This window comes from Ambystoma mexicanum, chromosome 6p, assembly GCF_040938575.1.
Source record: "Ambystoma mexicanum isolate Mex_15411 chromosome 6p, UKY_AmexF1_1, whole genome shotgun sequence".
NCBI classification, from domain to species: domain Eukaryota; kingdom Metazoa; phylum Chordata; class Amphibia; order Caudata; family Ambystomatidae; genus Ambystoma; species Ambystoma mexicanum.
In genome coordinates this window covers 1,344,380,670-1,344,400,559 of record NC_090935.1, presented here as the reverse complement: position 1 = coordinate 1,344,400,559, position 19,890 = coordinate 1,344,380,670, and the positions used below count along the sequence as shown (strand labels likewise).

Genomic DNA, 19,890 nt, shown 5'->3' with positions numbered 1-19,890 from the left:
GCGTGGGACACCTTTTGAAGTGTACATGTAGTTTGGCACCTTGGCCTTTCGGGCCCCTGACAGCCCCCCATGCCAGCGCTCATCCACTGGCGCGAACCGCCTTTGATACAGGGGGGTGGGATGGATGGCCCTGGGGCGTGCAGATAAGGCACAGGAAGACTGCTGAATGGAGACACACTTATGTGGATTGCAGGGGGGCGGCCTGCTTCAAGGGGAGGCCTGGCTGGAGACACAGGGTCTGAGGAGGCCATGTGACCGATGGCCCCTTGGCGTGGGACACCTTTTGAAGTGTACATGTAGTTTGGCACCTTGGCCTTTCGCGCCCCTGACAGCCCCCCATGCCAGCGCGCATCCACCGGCGTGAACCGCCTTTATATCAATATACAGTATATTGCCTTTATATCAATGATAGTATATCGTTGCTTATCAATAACAAATGCCACATACCGGAGATTCTTGTGAGCCCAGACCCACACTTCAACCGGTGTATTATAGTGGTCAAGACCCTAAGGCCTGTATAATCCAATGGTAATTGTTAGTATAGATATATGTGTGACTTTTATAGAGACAAAACCTACTGAAAGACTTTGAACAAGTGTTATTTAGTGCATGCATTATCAAGAATATGTTATGTTAGCTTAGATAGATAGTGACCACCCTGCTTCACAGCGACCAGACCTTCACCCATTCGGAGCACAGATGTCTGACGTCCATCCTTGAATGGAGACACACTTGATTCATTTAAAAAATCGAGACAACCGTTGTTAAAATATATGTGGTGTTTTATTTTGTATCTTATTTTCATGACACAAAAATACAAGACTTTAAAGATTATACAGGTCAGGTTGCAGCACAGCGAGAGAAAATCCCCTGTACTCACCGCTGTCACTCGGGAACGTTTCTCTAATGGCACGAACGGCACAGGCGGGTATCACTCTTCGAACGCGGTGTCCAAGCCTCCCGTGAAGCCACCATGTAAAGGAACGATAGGCCACCAGCCTGTACCACCTGTGAAAAGGAATGAAACAAACTGTTTTTAAATGACCAAGATAAGTTTAATAAACGTTTGTTGTCAATGACAATTCTTGTAACTAATGGCATTCTGCACGGACAAATGCTATCTAGACAATGCACACTATTGAACGACTTACATGCGTTACAATGATATGTAGATGTAATTTTGGATATAGTAGAAGAACATGAAATAGGAGTGGCATGACAAGCAGAGTATACTTACTCGTTACTCGGATTACGAGGACGAACAGTTGCACGAAGTTCGTGCATAAGCACCATCATTATTCTCAACACGGCCCGTGTGAGGCAGGCTGCCCTGACGTCTGGCAGTTCGGTGATGCATTGCGGTCGTGGCTCGCCTTCCGAAATGTAGGCCAGGCATCTCGAGTTTTCTCGGCAGCAGCAGTTCTCGTCCTCAGTTGGCATTAGCTTGCACCGATTGCATGTGCACCAGGTGGAGACGCCGTCCATTCGACTAGGCCCAGGCTCTTCATCTGTTGATTCGTCCTGCCAACTGCCGTCCGAATCCCCATCGTTTTCGCGTGCTTCCCTTTCCAGTAGTTCCTCCTCTGTATACTCGGGCTCGTACATGTAGAGCATTATTGTAGCCATTGTGTGTTAAACAAACTAAAATAATTTATAGCGGTGGTACTGGTATCTGTTCACACGGGCTACAAGCGGCGAAGGTAGCTGACCAGAGCACTGAAACGAGTCAGAGAATACTCAAAGTAGCACAGAGAGAGGAATGGAATCGGAAATCTGCTGCTGTGCGTTGTGAAACGGTCTGTTTATACTTATTGAGGAAAGAGGCGTCCTGACATTTCCATGGCGACACGTCATTAGCTGAAGCGCAGCGAATGTTGACACGAGACCTGCTTTGGCGTTGTGAAATGGCCGGTACGCGTCTGCTGATGACAGGCTCAGGGGCGGGGGATATGATTTAGTGCCGCAAAAGCAGGTCAGCCAGGGCGATGGGGGAAATGATAGGATTATCACAAAATGGCAGCTCCCTGGTGCTTGTTTTCGCGTGCGTTTAATGGACGAAAACTCGGGTAAGGTCCATAGGAAAGTTTTCTAAAATCGAGCCACTTAGGCTTAAAAAAACATGGCCGACCCGTAGGGACAATAAATATTTTTACTATACCATGCCTTTAACTGCATGATAGCAGCCGACTGAGGAAAATGCAATAGTCGAACAATAGTTCAGCCCCAACCATTATTTACGTGCAAAACCAGCAAAATCGAAGTGTGAATGTCCTGGGGTGTGAACTATTACAATGGCACCGAAAGGCATGTAAAGTTGAACCCTAAGTCGAGCGTTACATTACATGGGACCCAAAAATACGAGGTGCGGCCCAGCGGCCTACAGGATTTAAAACCAACGCTTGCACTACATTCACCGTTACATACATTAACAGCGCTCAATCAAGCTTTGTATCTTCGTAAAAGGCTCCCTTCAACCCCAAACAGCAGTGCACCTTCCATTTTCCACTGCTCAGTCGCAATCTCCCTGCGCTGGGGAGGCCATTCACATTTAATACAGCTGTGATCGAGGCCATACTTCCACTAATGTGTTACAGAAGAATCCCGCGGCAGATTTAAAGAACACGTGTTATCAATAAGCCTACCCAGGCTTTGGTGTTTGTATAACCTGACATAACAATTGCCAATTAATATGGCTGCATGCTGCCCGCCTTGTTACCACATGTGCCCCATTCCATGGTCATAACCCCCGTCCGGTGATACAGCCCATTGAATGAAAACACAGTCTACTTATCACTCTCGCCACTGGTGGCTGTACCAGCAAGTTTTGACAACCATGCACCCCCACTTGATATGGGGGGGGACACCCAGCTCATTACACTGGACCCAAGCGCCAGCGGTGAGCCTCCAACCTCACTAACCCTCCCCCAGCACACGGCCACCCCCTGCAGCAACGTGAGTGCCGCTCAACAGTCTCGCAAAACCCATTTATCGCTCTCCGACATTTCTCCCCACTGCCCTTCTTAACCGGAAAGCATTTAGGGATAGCCTTGAAGTTCTAATTTCCTAATTCCAAAGACAGGTAATGCTATTTTCCTACACCCCCTTAACGTATTATTCGTGTTACCATGCATTACCCGTCCCCGTGGCATCTGTGATTGTGCGACCCCTGCCTGCATTTCTGTCTCTTCTAGCCGCCATCCGCTCTGCTGTCTGATTCTACTGCCCGACGTGCCAGCCGTTAAGATGGAAGTCTTTCCTAACACTGGTGCACCATCAAGCCTAGGCCCGAGATGGAACCTTTGGATAGAACATCTCGAGATGTATTTTAGAGCCATGGGGGAGGTGAATGACCAGGCAAAGATGTCGACTCTCATTTATGCGGCAGGACCAGCAGTTCATAAAATGTTTAAGATTTTGCAACCAGTTGATGACTCCTTCGTTGCAGCAAAACATTTCTTGAGGGAGTAATTCATGCTGCTAATCAACCTGGACTATGAGAGGTTTGTCATGTGCCACGCCAAACAGAAGGATGATGAGGCATTGGACGCATTTCATGGCAGGCTGAGACAGCTAGCATCCATATGTGCATGGGACAATGAAGAGAGCATGATGTGCCAGTAGCTCATTCAGGGATGCACCTCTCGAAAAATGTGATGCCAAGTGCTGAGAAAGCCTGGGTTAACTGTGGAGCGTGTCCTGGAAATGGGCTGCTCACATGAGTTGGCAGACACACATGCGTGCAAAATGGATGCTGCAATACGAATGTTGAAAAAATGTACGATGGATATGCCATAGGACGTCCACAAGGTACTAGAGGGGCGCAAAAGTGTATGGCTCTGCTGAAAGAGAAAAGTCTTGAACCTGTCTGTGCCATGTCTATAGTGTGGGTATGATCTTCCACACGCAACTGAGTGTCCAGCCAAGGGCCGGATGTGCGGTAGGTGTGGTAACCCCAACCATTTTGCATGCATGTGTCGTGCACCAGTCGCGGTGTCGGTACAGAGGGGACCAGTCAGAATGGGTCCGTTTGTCCAGAGGCATCCTCAAAATGTGGCTTTCATGGATCAGGAAGAAGACCAGAGTGGGTGAGAATTGGAAGACGAAGATCACGAAGAAATTGCCTTCATCTCCAACGTGTGCAAACTGAAGGCGATGAAGAGACAGCAGCAGAGATATTTGGTCAGTGTCAACGGGTCTGAGGTGCCTCTGCTGGTCGACACGAGAGCCTCTGTGAATGTCATGGCGCTGAAACACTATGAAGCATTGCTGAACCCCCCCATGTGCTGGGCCTGCCAATGGTCCGCATTTTTACGTGTGGTGGAGACAGACCCATTCCACTGATGGGGGCATTCATCACCCAAGTTGGGCATGGAACAAACTTCATTAAGGCAAGATTTTTTGTTACAAACCTCAGCGATAATACTTAACTCATCTGTGCTGCAAAAGAATTGTTGAAAATTGTGATTTTTTTCCTATGGCGTCTACGTTGGGGATGTTATAAATATAATTGGTTATTTATTATGCACTTAATACCCAGAGGTTTCTAAGCACGGACCCGGGGATCAAATTTGTGTTTCTCTGTGTTGTCTTGCTTCCAAGGCGAGTGTGTTGCCCCTGAGCTATCCTCCCGCGACCAGGCGGTCATAGAGAGATTTTCTGATGTCTTTATTAGTACTGGGAAATTGGTGGCTGGACCTGTCAGGCTGCACATAGACAACTTGATTCACCCAGTAGCCCTCAAACATAGGAGAATCTCATTCCATCTGAGGGAACAGGCGGGCAAGGAGCTGGATCAGTTGGGTCAGCTGGACATCATTGAGAAGTTGGAGGGCCCAACACCATGGGTGTCTGCAATTGTGGTGGCAAGGAAACCCAAGCAGCTGGACTCTGTCTGGATTTGTGTAAACATGCGTTTGCCAAATAAATCAATCAAAAGGGAACACCTAACGCCCACCATCGATGGCATTGTTGCGTATCTTGAAGGAGCGACATTTTTCATGAAACTTGACTTAAGGATAGGATAACATCAGGTTGTACTCCATCCTGAGTCGAGGCACAATACCACGTTCACCACACAGAGAGGACAATATCGCTATAAGTGACTCAGTTTTGGGGTCTCGTCTGCGGTGTAGGTGTTTCAAAACATCATCAGAGGAGTCTTGGCAGATCTGGATGGTGTCCTGAACATTAGTGACGACATTCTCGTTTTTGCAAGCTCGGAAATGGAACACATGGGGCGACTGGTCAAAAGGATAAAATTGCTAGGGCGTACTCTACATGAAGATAAATGTGAGTTATTCAAGACGAGCATTAACTTCTTTGGGTTTGTTTTCCAAGAAGGGGGTGTGTCACCAGACCCGCGGAAGGTGAAAGACATTAAAGAGGCAAAACCTACAGAGAAACTGTCAGAAGTATGCAGCTTCCTGGGAATGGTGACTTGTTGTGGACGATTCATTAGGAACCTTGCCACCCTATCAGAGCTCTTAAGGAATCTGACAAAAAAAGGCACAGCGGGGCCTGCTGGAAAGGCTGCGTTTGACAAGGTCAAGGAGGCCCTCACAGCAATGATACCATGGTGCTTTTTGATCCATCTTTCGCGTCAGAAATTGTGGTCGATGCGAGCCTGTTTGGGCTGGCGGCTGTACTGGCTCAGCAGGATGCAAGTGGGAATATGAAACCGGTGGCGTTCGCTAGCCAAGCCCTGCTGCAGACGGAGCAACAGTACTATCAAATTGAGCAAGAGGCACTGGCGGTCCTCTGGGGATGCCGACACTTCTGTTTATACATTCTGGGAAGAACATTAAATGTAGTCACCGACCACAAACTCTTTGTTTCCGATCATGGCAGGCTTGTCATCGAAACCACCGGCCAGGAGTGAAAGATGGATGCTGCCCTACTGGAATATGGAGTGTGTCTGGTGTATAGACATTGGGCAAATAACACTGCAGATTATCTCCCAAGACTGGAGAGGCAGAGGCGGATGAGTCTGTCCAAGTCATAATTGAATCCTCTACTCCAAATTCGATGTCCATTCAGGAGTTGACCACCGTGTCCGAAGAGGACGAGTGATTCCACCTCCTCTGTGCGTTGAAAAAGGGGGAGTGGAAGTGGATCCTGGAAGGTTTGAGCAAAAAGACTCATAGTGCCTGTACAATGCTCGAGCAACTGTGGTAGGTCTGGGAGGAACTAGCTTTCTCTGACTCAGGTTTGCCACTGAGGGGGCCAAAGATGGTGATTCCTTTGTGAAAAATTCAGCAAATCGTTGCATTGGCGCATCAAGGTCATCAGGGTGCAGCCAAAACTAAGGCATGCCTGAGGCTTAAGGTGTGGTTCCCGAATTTGGAAAGATGTGTTGACGAATTTGTGGCAGGATGTGTGTGGTGCCAAACGGCTGCCCTGGCGCAACTTGAATCATGGTTCAAGTCTATGCCGAGAAGTTGCTACCCATGGGAGACAGTACACGTTGACTTTGGATCTGCTGGTCGGGACACACACTTCGTGGTGTTCATTGATTAATGGACGAGATATTCGGAAGTCGAATTTGTGGAATGCATGGCATTTGACCACATTGTATCAGTGCTAGAAAAAGTAATTGGCTTCCATGATTTCCTGAAGGAAATCTGCTCAGACAATGGATCACCACCCAAGGAGAGAGTTTTGGACAGTTCATGCTGGACTGTGGAATTCGCCACAGGAGGATTTCACTGGTGTGACCAAGGGAAAATGGGGGGGCGTACGTTTCATGCAAACTCTCTACAACGTATTTTGCATTGCCCATGACAGGGCCAGTGTCTGAGAAGGGCCCTGTGCCAGATCTTGAGGGAGTACCGAGCGACTCCCCACTGCTTGGCGGGTGTTGCCCTCGCAGAGGCGCTGTTCAAAAGATCTCCTCAGGGTCTGTTGCCGGACCTGGGGAGGATAGCACCTGCGGAAATTGATGAGAGGGTCTCCGGAGAAAGTAGTGCCAGAAATGAAAATGGTAAAACCTTTGCAGGGGTCTACAGCCACTTCATTTGGCACCCGGAGACAAAGTACTGGTGAGGAACAAACATTTGCAAGGAAAACTCTCATTGACCTATGAACCTCCACCCATGGACATGGTGGAAGAGAAAGAAAGGGTCAATGGTGACCGCATCAGATGGGAGTGCCACAGTGACGAGGAGCTTGAGCTTCTATTAAAAAGTCGGTGAGGGTGGTCAGGTGGGGGCTACGCCATAGAATGCGAATGACAAAGAACCATAGGAAGGAGCAGATGACAGCGTTCACCGAGAACCAGATGACTAAGGCGTGGCAGGTGATGGAAGGCCAAGCTGGGGAGAGGGAAGGCGGAACCCTCAATGCACTATACTATACAAAGTAGGCCCTCCTCTCAAAATTACTATTTGCTGGACGCATAAAGAAAAGGGCTATGTCAAGATGCTCACCAATGATATTATAAGTATGTTAGTTGTGTTTACTTCTATGGGGGTGGGAGAGGAGAAAGAACTGTTAAATTGTATTCCACATTACTCTTTGTTGTTATGAAAAAGGAGTGTGATGTTGCCGCTTTAAGACGGACACGACAGAGTGACGTAACTCTGTCGCAGCAATAAAAGGGTCATCACTGTGGTTCCATGGCAGTGCACGCGCGGTGCCTGGCCGAGCAACATGTGTCTCTGAGTCCTCTGTGGGGGTGTCCGGGTTTACCTCTGCGACAGGCCTTGAGGCTCTGATAAAAATAAGTTACGTAACTCCATTGCGTAGGTCTTAAAGAGGCAAAACCACACATGGCTCTAAACAACCAGTGACAGAATGTTAACAAGTGTAGCCCTTATAAGACCCTCATTGGAATGCACACTCTCCCACGTAAGCAGAACACTGTCCCCTCACTTTACTGCCTAGGGGGACTGTTTCCTCGGTGTGCCTTTTACCAAGTTTATGAGGTAAGAAAATGAAAAAAGCGTGCACAGTGTTTAACCTGTGGTGTTTATTTTATTATTTGTTTTAAATGTTCGATACACCTAAGCCCAATATTCTGAAGTAATATTCACTATCACTTAAAACGTGCCTTCACGTAGACAAGGAGCAGCGGTTTGTATCAGTGGTGGAGGAGGAGGGGGCGCAGTGGTTATGGACGTCTTGGTGAACACGGCAGAGGGGCGGGGCTATGCTTGGGGCGGGGGGCCCGCTGCTTTCACGCCAATTAACGCGCATCAAAGACCTTTTAGGAATGCGAGTCCCGTGGTAATCATGAGTTAAGGAGAAGGGGGATTAGGAGGGCTGTGGGTTACTGCGACACAGCAGTCGGGCAGCGCGGCAAGCAGAGGTACGTTTGAGTGAGCTGGCGGGCGTGCCCTTTAGACGCAAAATCGCTGCGGGAATTGCAGGTGCGTCTTTCTAATGCGGGGGATTTCTTGGTCTGTTTTATGGGGGCTCTGGCGACATGGCGGTTCACCTGGACAGTCTTCGCTTGGGAGTCGCTCCGGCTCCCCTGGGTCGCAAAGCTCTCTAACGCCAGACAAGTTCGCGCAGCGTAAAGACGCGCCACTGGCGCAGATACTCTGCGCTACATCCACTTGAAAAGTACCACGCACGATTGGACGCTACTTTGTGGGGAAGGTGGTTCCGGCTCCTTTGAATGGAAGAGCACCGGCACTTATCGAGCCTAGTACCCGCGGCACTTCTCTTTAGGGTGTCAATTAGGGGCCGGTTCACGGTTCTCTGGCAAATGCTGCTTCCAGTCCCCAAAGCGCTTAAATCACTGACCCTACTTGACATTCAGTTTTACTTTGTTTCATTTAATTTGTTCTGTGCTACTAGATTGTTTTCACGAATCCGATGAATTAATATCAATTTTACTGCGCGGGCTGGGAAACGCAGCGTGAGCGAAAACCTAAAAGCCCCAAAGCACCCCTCGGCAAAGGCTCGATTGGGCCCAGTCCAGTGTAACAAAACGACACCAATTACTTTTCGACAATGATACTGCAGACTCATTTCCTTTTCTGTGACTCGCTGGGGGTGAAACTGTGAACAAAGTATCAGTGGTCGTTACGAATAGACGGGAAGTGTCACTTAAAGTGTCAGTTGTAAACATTGCCCTAAGAAGATTAGATTTGTGTAAAACTGAACATGAGAGGCGCTGCCTAATGTGCGAATGGATCCCTCCATAGGACAGGTTTGGAAACCTTAACGACCACCTGGGGTCCTTGACGTTAATACAAGCCGTTGTTACTATTATTTTACTTGCAGTTCCTCCAGTATTATTGTTTTTATTTGCATGAATTGACCCTCTTTCAACGCACATCAGAGCGAACTGAGAGCGTGATCATTTACGTTGTTTTGTGCTGTTACGCAGGCAGTTGCTCGGATCCAATACTGCAAAACGTTGAATTGCCCACATTCCCTACCAACAATGCAACTGCTTGTGGGCGAGTGAGTGGAAGTAGTGTAGGGTGTAATCCGACCGCTATCGGGTAATATTATCTCCACCATATATATGGTCGTGGGGTAAGGCCATAGGTGATATTATTAATGGGGATAATTTATGGGCTAAATGGGACTGGGTGTTGCAGGGGTGTCCCCTGCTCCATTAAAAAAAATGATGGGGGTTGCAGGGGTGTCCCCTGCAGGTTCCATGGCTTGACTTGGCCGCAAAAATATGGTGATGTCTTGTATGGCGATTATTTTTGCAGGGATATTAACATATGGAACCATCTCAACGTTCTCGACTGATTGCACTGTTGTGCCCTGTCTTAACGGTTCTGATACCACAACCCTTGGTGAGGTGGCCACCGTCGGGTAGCCACCACTCGCATGCAGTGCATGCATGTGGTCCTTGGTGCTGTATTTCATGCCGGGAGCTTGGGTATGCTCACGGTGGGAGCTGTGTTGGCAGACACCATTGCGAACATGTTGTCCTGCTATTGTGCTGTTGATGTCCACCAAAGTCTTCTACCTCCCTCCGCTGTAGGTGAAATGGTGCCAGAGCTCCCTGGCTGCATGAGAAAGTCCACATCGGGTCAGTAAACCTGGAGGGTGGTTGTGCACAGGGTCCCCACACACATGCAGTAACGCATGTTGTACATATTGGAATTGGTGGAGGGAATCTGAATAAATATGTCCTGTGTGGATTTCTTTCCATGTCCTCGAAGCCTGGATTGAGGACTTTGTAGGTATGGCACTTCTAATGTGGTCTTGTATAGCTCCCTTCTGCCAGTTTTGTTGGCCTTGCTGTTTGTGTCTCTGCTCGACAGTGGGTTGGTAGGAGTGGGCAGTCTGTGTATCGGCCACTTTCACTTTCTAAAAATAGGCAAATACTTCTCAAAAATAAAAAATGGGGAGTAAAAATACTCCCAAAAAAAAGACATTTCGAATCTTATGCCCCTACTTTTCGCCCTCACAGCTCCATGGATATGCTTGTAGTAGTACTACAGCAAGACACTACCATTAGAAGTGCCCAATCGGAAGACCTTACATACATCTTTTAATGTGGATGTACAACTAGGTGCAAAAAATACTTTATTACAAAAACACTTTCAGTTAAAACATTTACTCGCTTATAAAAATACTCATTGGGAAATGGACTTGCATTCTGACTCCCTAAAAATAAAAATCAATTTTATTCCCAACTTTAAGCAAGCATTGGCAAACCCAACAGTTTTGGCTTGTGTAGAAGTAGTAGGCATTTGCTAGGCACTGCTATTATATGCCCCGGTACTCGTGCCATTTTGCAGCTGCAGCTCACATCGATGCAAAGTTCATTCCACAACGGCAATGCCTGTCAAATGCCTTTCCGGTGCCTACACACAAACCAAAACTGTTCACGTTGCCTCTTTGTTACGGGATAAGACCATGATTTATTTGTGAATGGGCCCCTAAGAATGTATCAGTGGAATATATGGATTTGAGTGCCGCTTGACTTCTGAAAGACTGTATTAACTATTGTTTGTTTGTTGGAATTGCTCTCTGTGCTTGTATCATGCTGTTTTCCGTCAACAAAAATTGCAAAAAAAATCGAATTCATTTGTGAGTAAGTTACTAATATAGTTTAACTTTTAGATGGTACACCTAAACATACGGGTTGTGTGAGTTAACAAAAACAATGTGCAGTTAGTAGTACAAGGGGAAGATGTCACGCGCAGCTAGGCTTGCATGGCTGATCTAATCAATTTTCACTCTTAAAGTGCTCGGTTCATAAATGCATCGGTGGTGAACGGTGAGTGAGCAGTTCTCACTGCCACCCGGTGCTCTACACAGACCCACCTCTGGCACAGACAGTTGCCCCCTAAAACATTAGTAAAATAACTGGATGCCTACTTCTTAAATCCACACTAAATTAAAGGGTGCATGAAAGGTTCTTCTCTGAGAATGCACTTGCCTCTAGTTGTCCATCTCACACTGGGCAAAATTTAAAGCCATTATTTTCCAGTCACTCGGCTATTGCATGGATCGGACCACAATCATGCGACAGACTTCCATGTCCACAGTTAAACAATTGTAAATGCCTTTGGCCTGTGGACGTGCCTGGTGGGAGGCATGTTAATGGATTCCTCGAAGGTGCAAAGATCTGCTAGATTCCATTGGAATTTCTAGCGTCACTCCTGCATCACAATCTGATATTGGAGGAGATGCCATCACATTTCTATGGCCGAGTGCATGGGGTGATGGATTCTGAAACTAGGATCCTGGTCGCCACTCTGCCATAGAAGACTCTGAAAAAGCGCTCGAGATTTTCATGTTGGGCGACAGAAGGTGCCACTGCAGGCCGCAGCATGCTGGATTATCCGGTGTGTAATTTGAGTCATGTTCTGCATCATGACATTACCCAAAAAGTCCTAGCTCCTACACACATAAAAGGACGCACACTAGACTGGATAGCCAACCATAACTGTGACATCACCATCTCTAGTATTCTTCCTCAAATATGGATGGACCACTATCTTATATGCTTTACAGCCAGCATAGAGCCTCCCAAACCCAACCAGAATAAAATAGTACCCCCCAAGCCAACGAGAAGCAAAAAAGAAATCGCGGCTGAAAAACTTCTCCCACTACTCCTGCCAGTTCCAGTGAATCTAACCCTAGCGAGTTAGTTGAGTCATTTAACAATTCTATGACCAAAGCTGTGGACTTGATTGTCCCTATCAAATTCCATAAAAGTAAACGTGAAACTCACCTTAACTCATGGTTCACCCCCCAACTCAAAGAAATGCGCATCCAAAAACGCAAACTCCAAGCTATCTGGAGGCATACCCCTTCTGCTGACAATAAAACCACACTTGCCAACTTTGCCAAAAGCTACAAGAAGGAAATAATTCAAACTAAAAAAGATTCATTCAATGAAAGAATCAGTAAAGCCAACTCGAACTCCAAAGAACTCTTCACTATTCTCCGGGAATTGGAAAACCCAATTGCCGCTACAATGTCCCCAAGGACAAACTTTGGTGCACCAGCATCCAAAATGCCCTAGCAAATAAAATCACAACCCTTCAATCTAAAATTGCTAAGAAAAAAGCCTCCTTGAGCCCTAGTGGAACTCGTACCACCCCACTGAAAGAGATACCCAGCACTTCAACCCAAAGCAATTGTAAACCCTTCAGGTTTACAAACATCTCTATACTGGAAACCGAAAAGGTTATTCTACCCCTTAAACCATCGAACTGCCAAGGCGACAGTTGCCCTGCGCAAATCATCAAGGATGCAGCCAGAGATTTAGCACCCTTCATCTCGAAACTAATCAACGCCTCCTTCAATAGGAGTACTGTACCCACAAACCTTAAAGAATCTTGAGTACTGCCCCTACTCAAAAAAGACACTTGACCCAGCAATCCCCACCAACTGCAGGCCCATTACTACGGTCCCATTTCTGCTTAAAATCATCGATAGAGTAGCCTACCTCCAGATCCAAAACTATCTGGAGTCACACCAGCTATTAGGTTCACGGCAATCTGGCTTCAGACCACTTCACGGTACTGAAACGGCCCTAATCGACCTCAAGACACAAATCGACAAGTTGAAGGAAAAAGGTATAACGGCTATGCTCCTCCTCCTTGACCTATCAGCGGCCTTCGACCTGGTCGATCATGCAGTATTATGCAACCACTTAGCGTCTGCCGCCCATTTCTCAAGTAAAGCTATAGCATGGGTACAATCCTTCCTAGCTAACCGTACGATGAGTGTTCTCCCCTGTAGCTGCAGCGAACCCAATCCAGACCACTTGTGGTGTCCCACAAGGCTCATGTGTCTCCCCAACGATGTATAATATATTTACTAAGCCACTCTTCGACAAACTTGACAGATTAGGGGTAACCTATACTAATTATGCAGACGATACGCAGATTCTCATACCACTATCAGGCAACTTTGTCGAAGTCACAGCTCTAGTAAATAAAATGTACCTCCTCATTCAGGCATGGATGGCCTCCCACGGCCTCTGCCTAAATGACGACAAAACTGAGATGCTGATCTTGGGTTCTGACGGCGCCAATTATCGCAATTTCAACATAGATCCTAACACAATCAAGGTGGCAACCGAGGTAAGAACACTAGGCTTTTACCTTGATTCCACTCTATCTCTCAAAAAACAAGTTAATACCTTGGCATCTTCTACAGCGTACACCTGTAAATTAATCGGGACCTGTAGACCTTACCTCTCCAAAACTAACTGCATCACACTAGCTACCACATTAGTAATGTCGAAGCTGGACTATTGTAATGCCCTCTATGCAGGAGCTAATAAAACTATCATAAATAAAATGCAAATCCTTCAAACGCTCTTAGAGCAGCCCTCGACATACCCCGTAGAGTACATATTTCCAACATCAGGAAAGACCACCACTGGCTAAAAATCAGCGACAGTCCTTCTCAAGACACTCTCTCACACACAAAGGGCTCAACAACGCAGCACCCCCCTACATCTCGGCCAGATTGACCAGAAAATCATCCAGCCACCACACCAGAGCTACTAACCACTTCCTGCTAGAAACCCCTAGATTTAGACTATCTAAAGCGGGCGGAGCAAGCTTCCCAGTTAGAGCTGCCCAGGCCTGGAATGCATTGTCCACTGCATTGAGAGCAAACTTATCCTATTCCAGCTTTAGAAGCAAGGTAAAAAACTGGTTCTGGTCTAACGACAACTAATTTTCGCGTTACCGGTTCAAAGACTATTTTGCCTTTACCTTCTACCTCTCTGTTAGATGTACTCTTAACATTGTAACATGCTAGCTCTCATCTCAACTGCTTGTATTGACCTGTATGCACTGTACTCCGTATGTATGTAACCTAAGTTTAAGTAACCTTGTACCTCCTGCGCCCGGGTAACCCTGGGTTTTGTGCGCATTATCAAATAATAAACATAAACATTAGCTAGCACTGCTCCTTGCAGGGCCTCGTTTAGAGAGTGGCACGCCCACTAAGCCTTCGCTCTCCCACCCCCCAAGTCACCCCCTAGGAGCGCTTTGAGTGTGTGACATGGAGCGCTTCTTCCACACGGAGGCATGCTTAAACATCCAGATCTGAGCCTCTAGTGTGGAAAGACGGCCATACAAGCCAGTTTTGACCCCCAATGAGGGCTGCAATGCAAAACGAGCATTGGCAAAGGTAACATGCAAAAGACTCGGAGGGGCAATGAATAATAAAATGGTCTCTGCGTAAGCGTTTAGAGTGCATTATTAAGGAGTACGTGAACTGAAATATTTTGGCATTTCATTTACTACCTCTTACTAAATGTAACCGTTTGAGACAGTGCCACACACTCTGATCAAGCTTGTATGTTTTAAATGGGAATCCTCTCCGGCCAGAGAGCCACTCAGGGATTTGGGCAGCCGGGAACAGAAGGAAGGCAAAGGGAGTGGAGAGGGTCCGGGGAAAGAGAAGTGCTAAAGGCACCGAATATTAAAGTTAAAACTGAGTTTGTCTCTGGACAATTGCAGAGGCCTCACGGGGTAATGCAGCAAAAAGTACTTGGGACACCCTCAAGCACAGCACCCACACGAGCACAGCACCAATGATTCTAAAATTAAATTTGAGAAATACAGCCTTTTTATAAATAGTCCTCATGTGCTGTGATCGAGGATGGGGAATTCCATCCTCGATCACAGCATGCCCCGATTGATCGAATGCTGAAATAAAATGGTGGCCCTCTGTACAGAAAGACTGCAGAACCAATGGCATCCTCCTGACATAATTATCTGCAATGCCATTGGGCCGTGTTTACTTCATGAGACACTCGAACACCACCCACAAATCAGTACATGAAGAATTTGAAAGCCATTTTACGAAACACTCAACAGTGAATTCTTTATGTTGAAAACCAGATAAATTAAAATATGTAACATATCTGAAAAGATGCAGTAAATATTTTTAGAAGCATCAACCAAGTCAAAACTTTTGAATAACATTAAAACGTGGCCGCTGCCATTTTGGAGGGAAAAATGGCTGACAAATCCACCACACAGTAGAAATGTGGATAGGTGGGAATGGGAGGAAAAAGCTCAATGATTTCACTTGGCGATGGGCGTTATGTGGGTCTACCACATACTACCTTGTATGCCAACCTGCATTGAAAAGCATTACAACAAACCTGCATCCAAAGCCCCTGTTTCAAGCTCTCATGTTAGAACTCTTATTTTAATGACAATAGTTTCGTAGGTAGCGCTTTCAGCGCCACCTAATAGCCAAAACTGGGGAGCAAAATACAAATACTCCCACTTCTAAAACTTGTCTGGCGCACTGTTTGCAGCGCCCACATACTCGGAACCGTCATTTGCTGCTCTCCTGCTTTGCAATTCTGTGTGTTTCCAGATCATTATAGTCTGTGAATGGGCTCCTCCCACAGTATTTAGAACGTGGTGCTTTCTTCCATCTGATTAAATCAAATGTTACTTAAACAATGGGGTAGACACCTTTTTTTTAAATGACTTTGGTGCGACACTCTACCTCTAGAAAGTGATCTTACCAAGTAGGGTTTTTGTCGGGGCAGGGATGTTTAAACTTGATCGAGCTGGCCTAAAACATTGTTTGTTTTTTTTCTTTCCTCCTTACAGGTGGTTCCAGTACCTCCTGTCAGCTTTACAACATGCCCCGCTCCTCAGCCTCTCATGCCTCTGATGCAGCATTTAGCGATCGAGGGCATGGGCCCAGTGGCCTCAATGCGGAGGAGTGAGTACCTTGCATACACGCTGAGCCACCCACCCCTGACACAACAGTGGATTATTCTTGTTTTCTATTCTGCATGCTATCGTGACACACATTTTTCCCTTCTTGGATGCACGTACTCCAAAAAACAGTTGCAGTGGTTTTTTTGTGGTCTTCTGTTCGCCCTTGGGCCACTCCAGATGTTTGGGACTAAAACTCCCATTGTCTCTGGTGGCAGGTTCAATAGCAAAGCATCATGGGAGTCATAGTCCTAACGCCTATGGAGATCTGCAGGATGCAGACCCCTGCATACATTTTCTCTTAACCAATGATTCCGTCCATGTCCCTAACCTGCATCTCGCTCAGTGTATTCTGGCATCAGTGTACCTGATGGGGTCAGTGTACCTGATGGGGGATCTTCGTGATTATTGCGAAAGGAGCGCGTCCGGCCTGTTCCCTGCGCTGGGTCTAAAGGCATGTGGTGTCACTTCCCTGATGTCATAATGGTGTACGTTTGTATGACAATCCTGCCTGCGATATCATTGGTTGTGAGTGCTACCCATGACATTTTGGTAAATGTATGCTACCACCGTTCTCTCCCCTTGTCCCCTGCTTTGTTGTGACTTTTTGAGCTGCTTAATCGGTTTCTTCTGGATGGCCTCCCTTCTTTGAAAGACCGTGCCCGTTCTGTGTGGTGCTTTGATGGGGGGATGCAGAGTATACAGGAAGGACAGTACAACGTCCCCGCAGTGCTACAGGACTGGCGCAGTATCTTTTCCCATTTTTGGGTAGGCTAGTGGTCCGCATGATTCTACCCCGGTAGGAATGGTTGACTGCTTGCGTTAAGAATCCCAGAAATGTTGCGCGATCCATCTGAACAGGACATACTAAGTATGTGTGTTGCCTCCAAAGTGAATGACGTTTCAAAATAGTCCTAGCCCGTTCAGTGAGAATTGGACCGTTTTATGTGGTTTCTTTAATGCCAACTCCAAAAACTCACTTGGAGGCGCTACCTTAGGTTGTTCTGAAGCTCCTGCTTCAGGTGGGTGAATGGGGTGAAGAGCAGGTGGATGTTCGGTGTTCGTGGGAAAGTGTCGGTGAAGGTGGATGCAGGGAGTTCAGAATGGAGGAGGGGGGAGGAGGTGATGCTGAATCGGTTGAGGATAGGTCATGTGGGGCTGAATGACTGTCTATTTCGAATAGGGAAGCGTGAATCAAGGGACTGTGCGGTGTGTGGGGGGCCTGAAACGGTGGGACATTTTTTGATTAGGTGTGAAAGACATGTTGCAGAGAGAGAATTGATGAGGGTTCGGTTGACTGCGTTGGGTGTGGCTGAGCTGAGTGGGAGGACTATACTGGGAGGTGATGGGGAGAGAGGCAGGAGGAGGAGTAGTGTGATGTTGGATTTTGTGAGGCAGACGGGGAGGTGGGAGGAGTTGTGAGCTTAAATGGAGCCAAATAATAATTAGTGGGTACGGTGCACATCATCCTATAGGATGGGGAAGCGCCTGCGTGGGTCCTCCCACGCCTCCGATAATTAAGAAGAAGATGACGCAGGCGCAGAAGGCACGAACGCCATGTGACTGAATCGCCCAGTACATCCTGAACAGGACAGGAGTGCCGCAAGTGCATGGGAACACAAGGAGGGGCTTTTGGTTGAAATGGTGACTAGTCGTGCCTCACTAGTACAGTGGGTGAAGAGCATGGGGGGGTTGGGTGGGTAAAAAAGCTGCGTGCTTCAGAGCAAGGTGTTTAGTATTTCCCTCGCGTGGTGATCATCTTCTGCTAATTGAGTCCGGGTTATGGTTATCCTTTAACTTGCCACACGTTTGTGCACTATTGATCGTGTAATAGTATGATTTTGGGGGGATGGAGGGCGAGATGATTTCCTCACGCTTGAATGCAAGTCCTTCGTTTCATGCGCGAGAGCACATTCGCGTACTAAAGATGGCGGCGCTTAACATTGTGCTTCGGTTTGTATGTAATTTGGTGGCGCCTTTTCGAATATAAGAGCATGGCAACAAACAATGGTCAAATAAAAATTTGAGAGAATATGGCGTGCAGGACGTCCTTTCACTTGCTATTTTGCTCGTTTTTGCATTATAATTATTATTACCATCTTGATTCTCGACCACAAAAGCACACTGCAGTGATTTGGCATTGCGTTAAGGCACTAAAAATGTACTTGGGTACCGGCTATCTCTCCTGCAATATATTCCTAGTTGCGCGTTATGTGTATGTATACACGCATGAGCTGATATTACACTTCAGCTGATATGCTGTCCCTCAATTAGGCCTGAATAGGTGGGCCCTCCCAGTTAATGATTTAAGGTGGGGAGTATAGATCCTCTATGAATCATTGAGAAGTATCCCCAATTTATTTTATAATTTGGCCTCCCTGCGACCCTGAAACTTGAGTAAAACGGTTTCCAGCTCCGCAGCTCAAGACCTTCCTCTTCTCTTCCCCCTTTGCTCCCCCTCTCCCCTGCTGATCTGTTCTCTCTTGGTACTGTGCACCTGGCCACCCTCTGTCCTTCGAGCCCAGGTACTTGCTCACCCTGCCACCCTCCTGCACTGCCTTTGGGCCACCCCTTGCACTGGAGTCTGTGGCCATACAGCCCCCACCCACTTTTCTTTTACACGTCCGATCTACCCTATCTGCTCAACCTAGCACTTGCTGGCTGCACTACCACTGTTTATCACATTTATTGTTTTACTTATTGCCTCTCCTCTGTCCCGCACTTTCCACTTCTCCTTCCATGCACTTCTCCCCCCTTTTCCCTCTCCCATGCACTTGCGTGTTCTCAATGTCACTGGGCCTAGTAAGATGGTTGTTTTTTTGTTCTCCCCTGTTCACCTCCCTTTGCCTAGTCGCGCTCTGTAACACTTGTGTATGAGCGCGATATAAATATCATTTCATTTCATTGGGCATTTGTAAGGTGCTTGTACATCAAGAAAATGTTGTTTCAAAGCACCCACAGGTAAAAGTGAAGGGAACAAGGCACACATTGAGACAATGGAATACGCCAACTACAGAAGTGGTCCTACTAGGCTTTATGAACATTTGGATTGTGCAAGTGCATAGAGAAGGGGAAAGGGGTAAGTGCTAGAGGATCCACGGAGTGAAGTGCCAGGGAGGAAGTTATTGCAACAGTTATGTGCGAGAGCCGGTTGCTATGGCAACAGGTAAGTTCCAGGCAGTGGCCACTTGATGGGAGAGGGGTCAGCAGCCCATAGTAGGTGCAGGCACTTGAGGCAGCACAGGCAGAGTGGTGCCCGAAGTCTAGGGGGAGAGGGGTGGATGCTACCAGCGAACGGACTGAAGGCCAGGACCCAGAAGGATACAGAAGGGGCCCATGCCACAATCCCAGCTACGGTGGGGTTTAGCACAATATTGGATGATGGAAATGGGAAGGAGTAACTTGTTTAATGCCAGCATGAGACTGGCTAATTGCATTCTCCTTCTGATACTGGGGCCGGTTTTATTCCTGCAAAAAAAATGCCAGAAATCCTGGACACTATGATTTTGGGGCTTTTAATGTACACTGGAAGATACTTTGACAGGGTTGATTCTGTGATCTCACTCGCAGGGCAATGCCCACTTGCTGGTTCTGTCTGCGATGAGCACCCTGCATCAACGGTCTTCTTGGTCATCTCTTCACGCTACAGGTTGCCATTTTATAACCAGCTTGAAGATTACAACAGAGGCGCAGGTGTCGCCCTTAATGGATATGGTGTCTAAACAGATTTGTGATTGAACCATGAATGAGAATTTTT

At 47.1% G+C, this 19,890-nt stretch overlaps 1 protein-coding gene across 2 annotated transcripts in view; it reads left to right on the top strand.

Moving 5' to 3' along the window:
• Window positions 1–7,599: 7,599 nt before the first annotated feature.
• MLANA (melan-A) overlaps window positions 7,600–19,890 on the top strand; it is a 64,747-nt gene continuing 52,456 nt past the window's right edge. The window contains exons 1-2 of one of the 2 annotated variants that reach the window (XM_069626022.1): window positions 7,600–7,922; window positions 16,023–16,137. In XM_069626022.1, the coding sequence (XP_069482123.1) occupies window positions 16,055–16,137 (83 nt within the window). In that variant the 5' untranslated portion in view covers window positions 7,600–7,922; window positions 16,023–16,054. Of the gene's footprint in view, window positions 7,923–8,175; window positions 8,306–16,022; window positions 16,138–19,890 lie in introns of those variants that run through there. The other variant, XM_069626021.1, reaches the window with a different exon arrangement.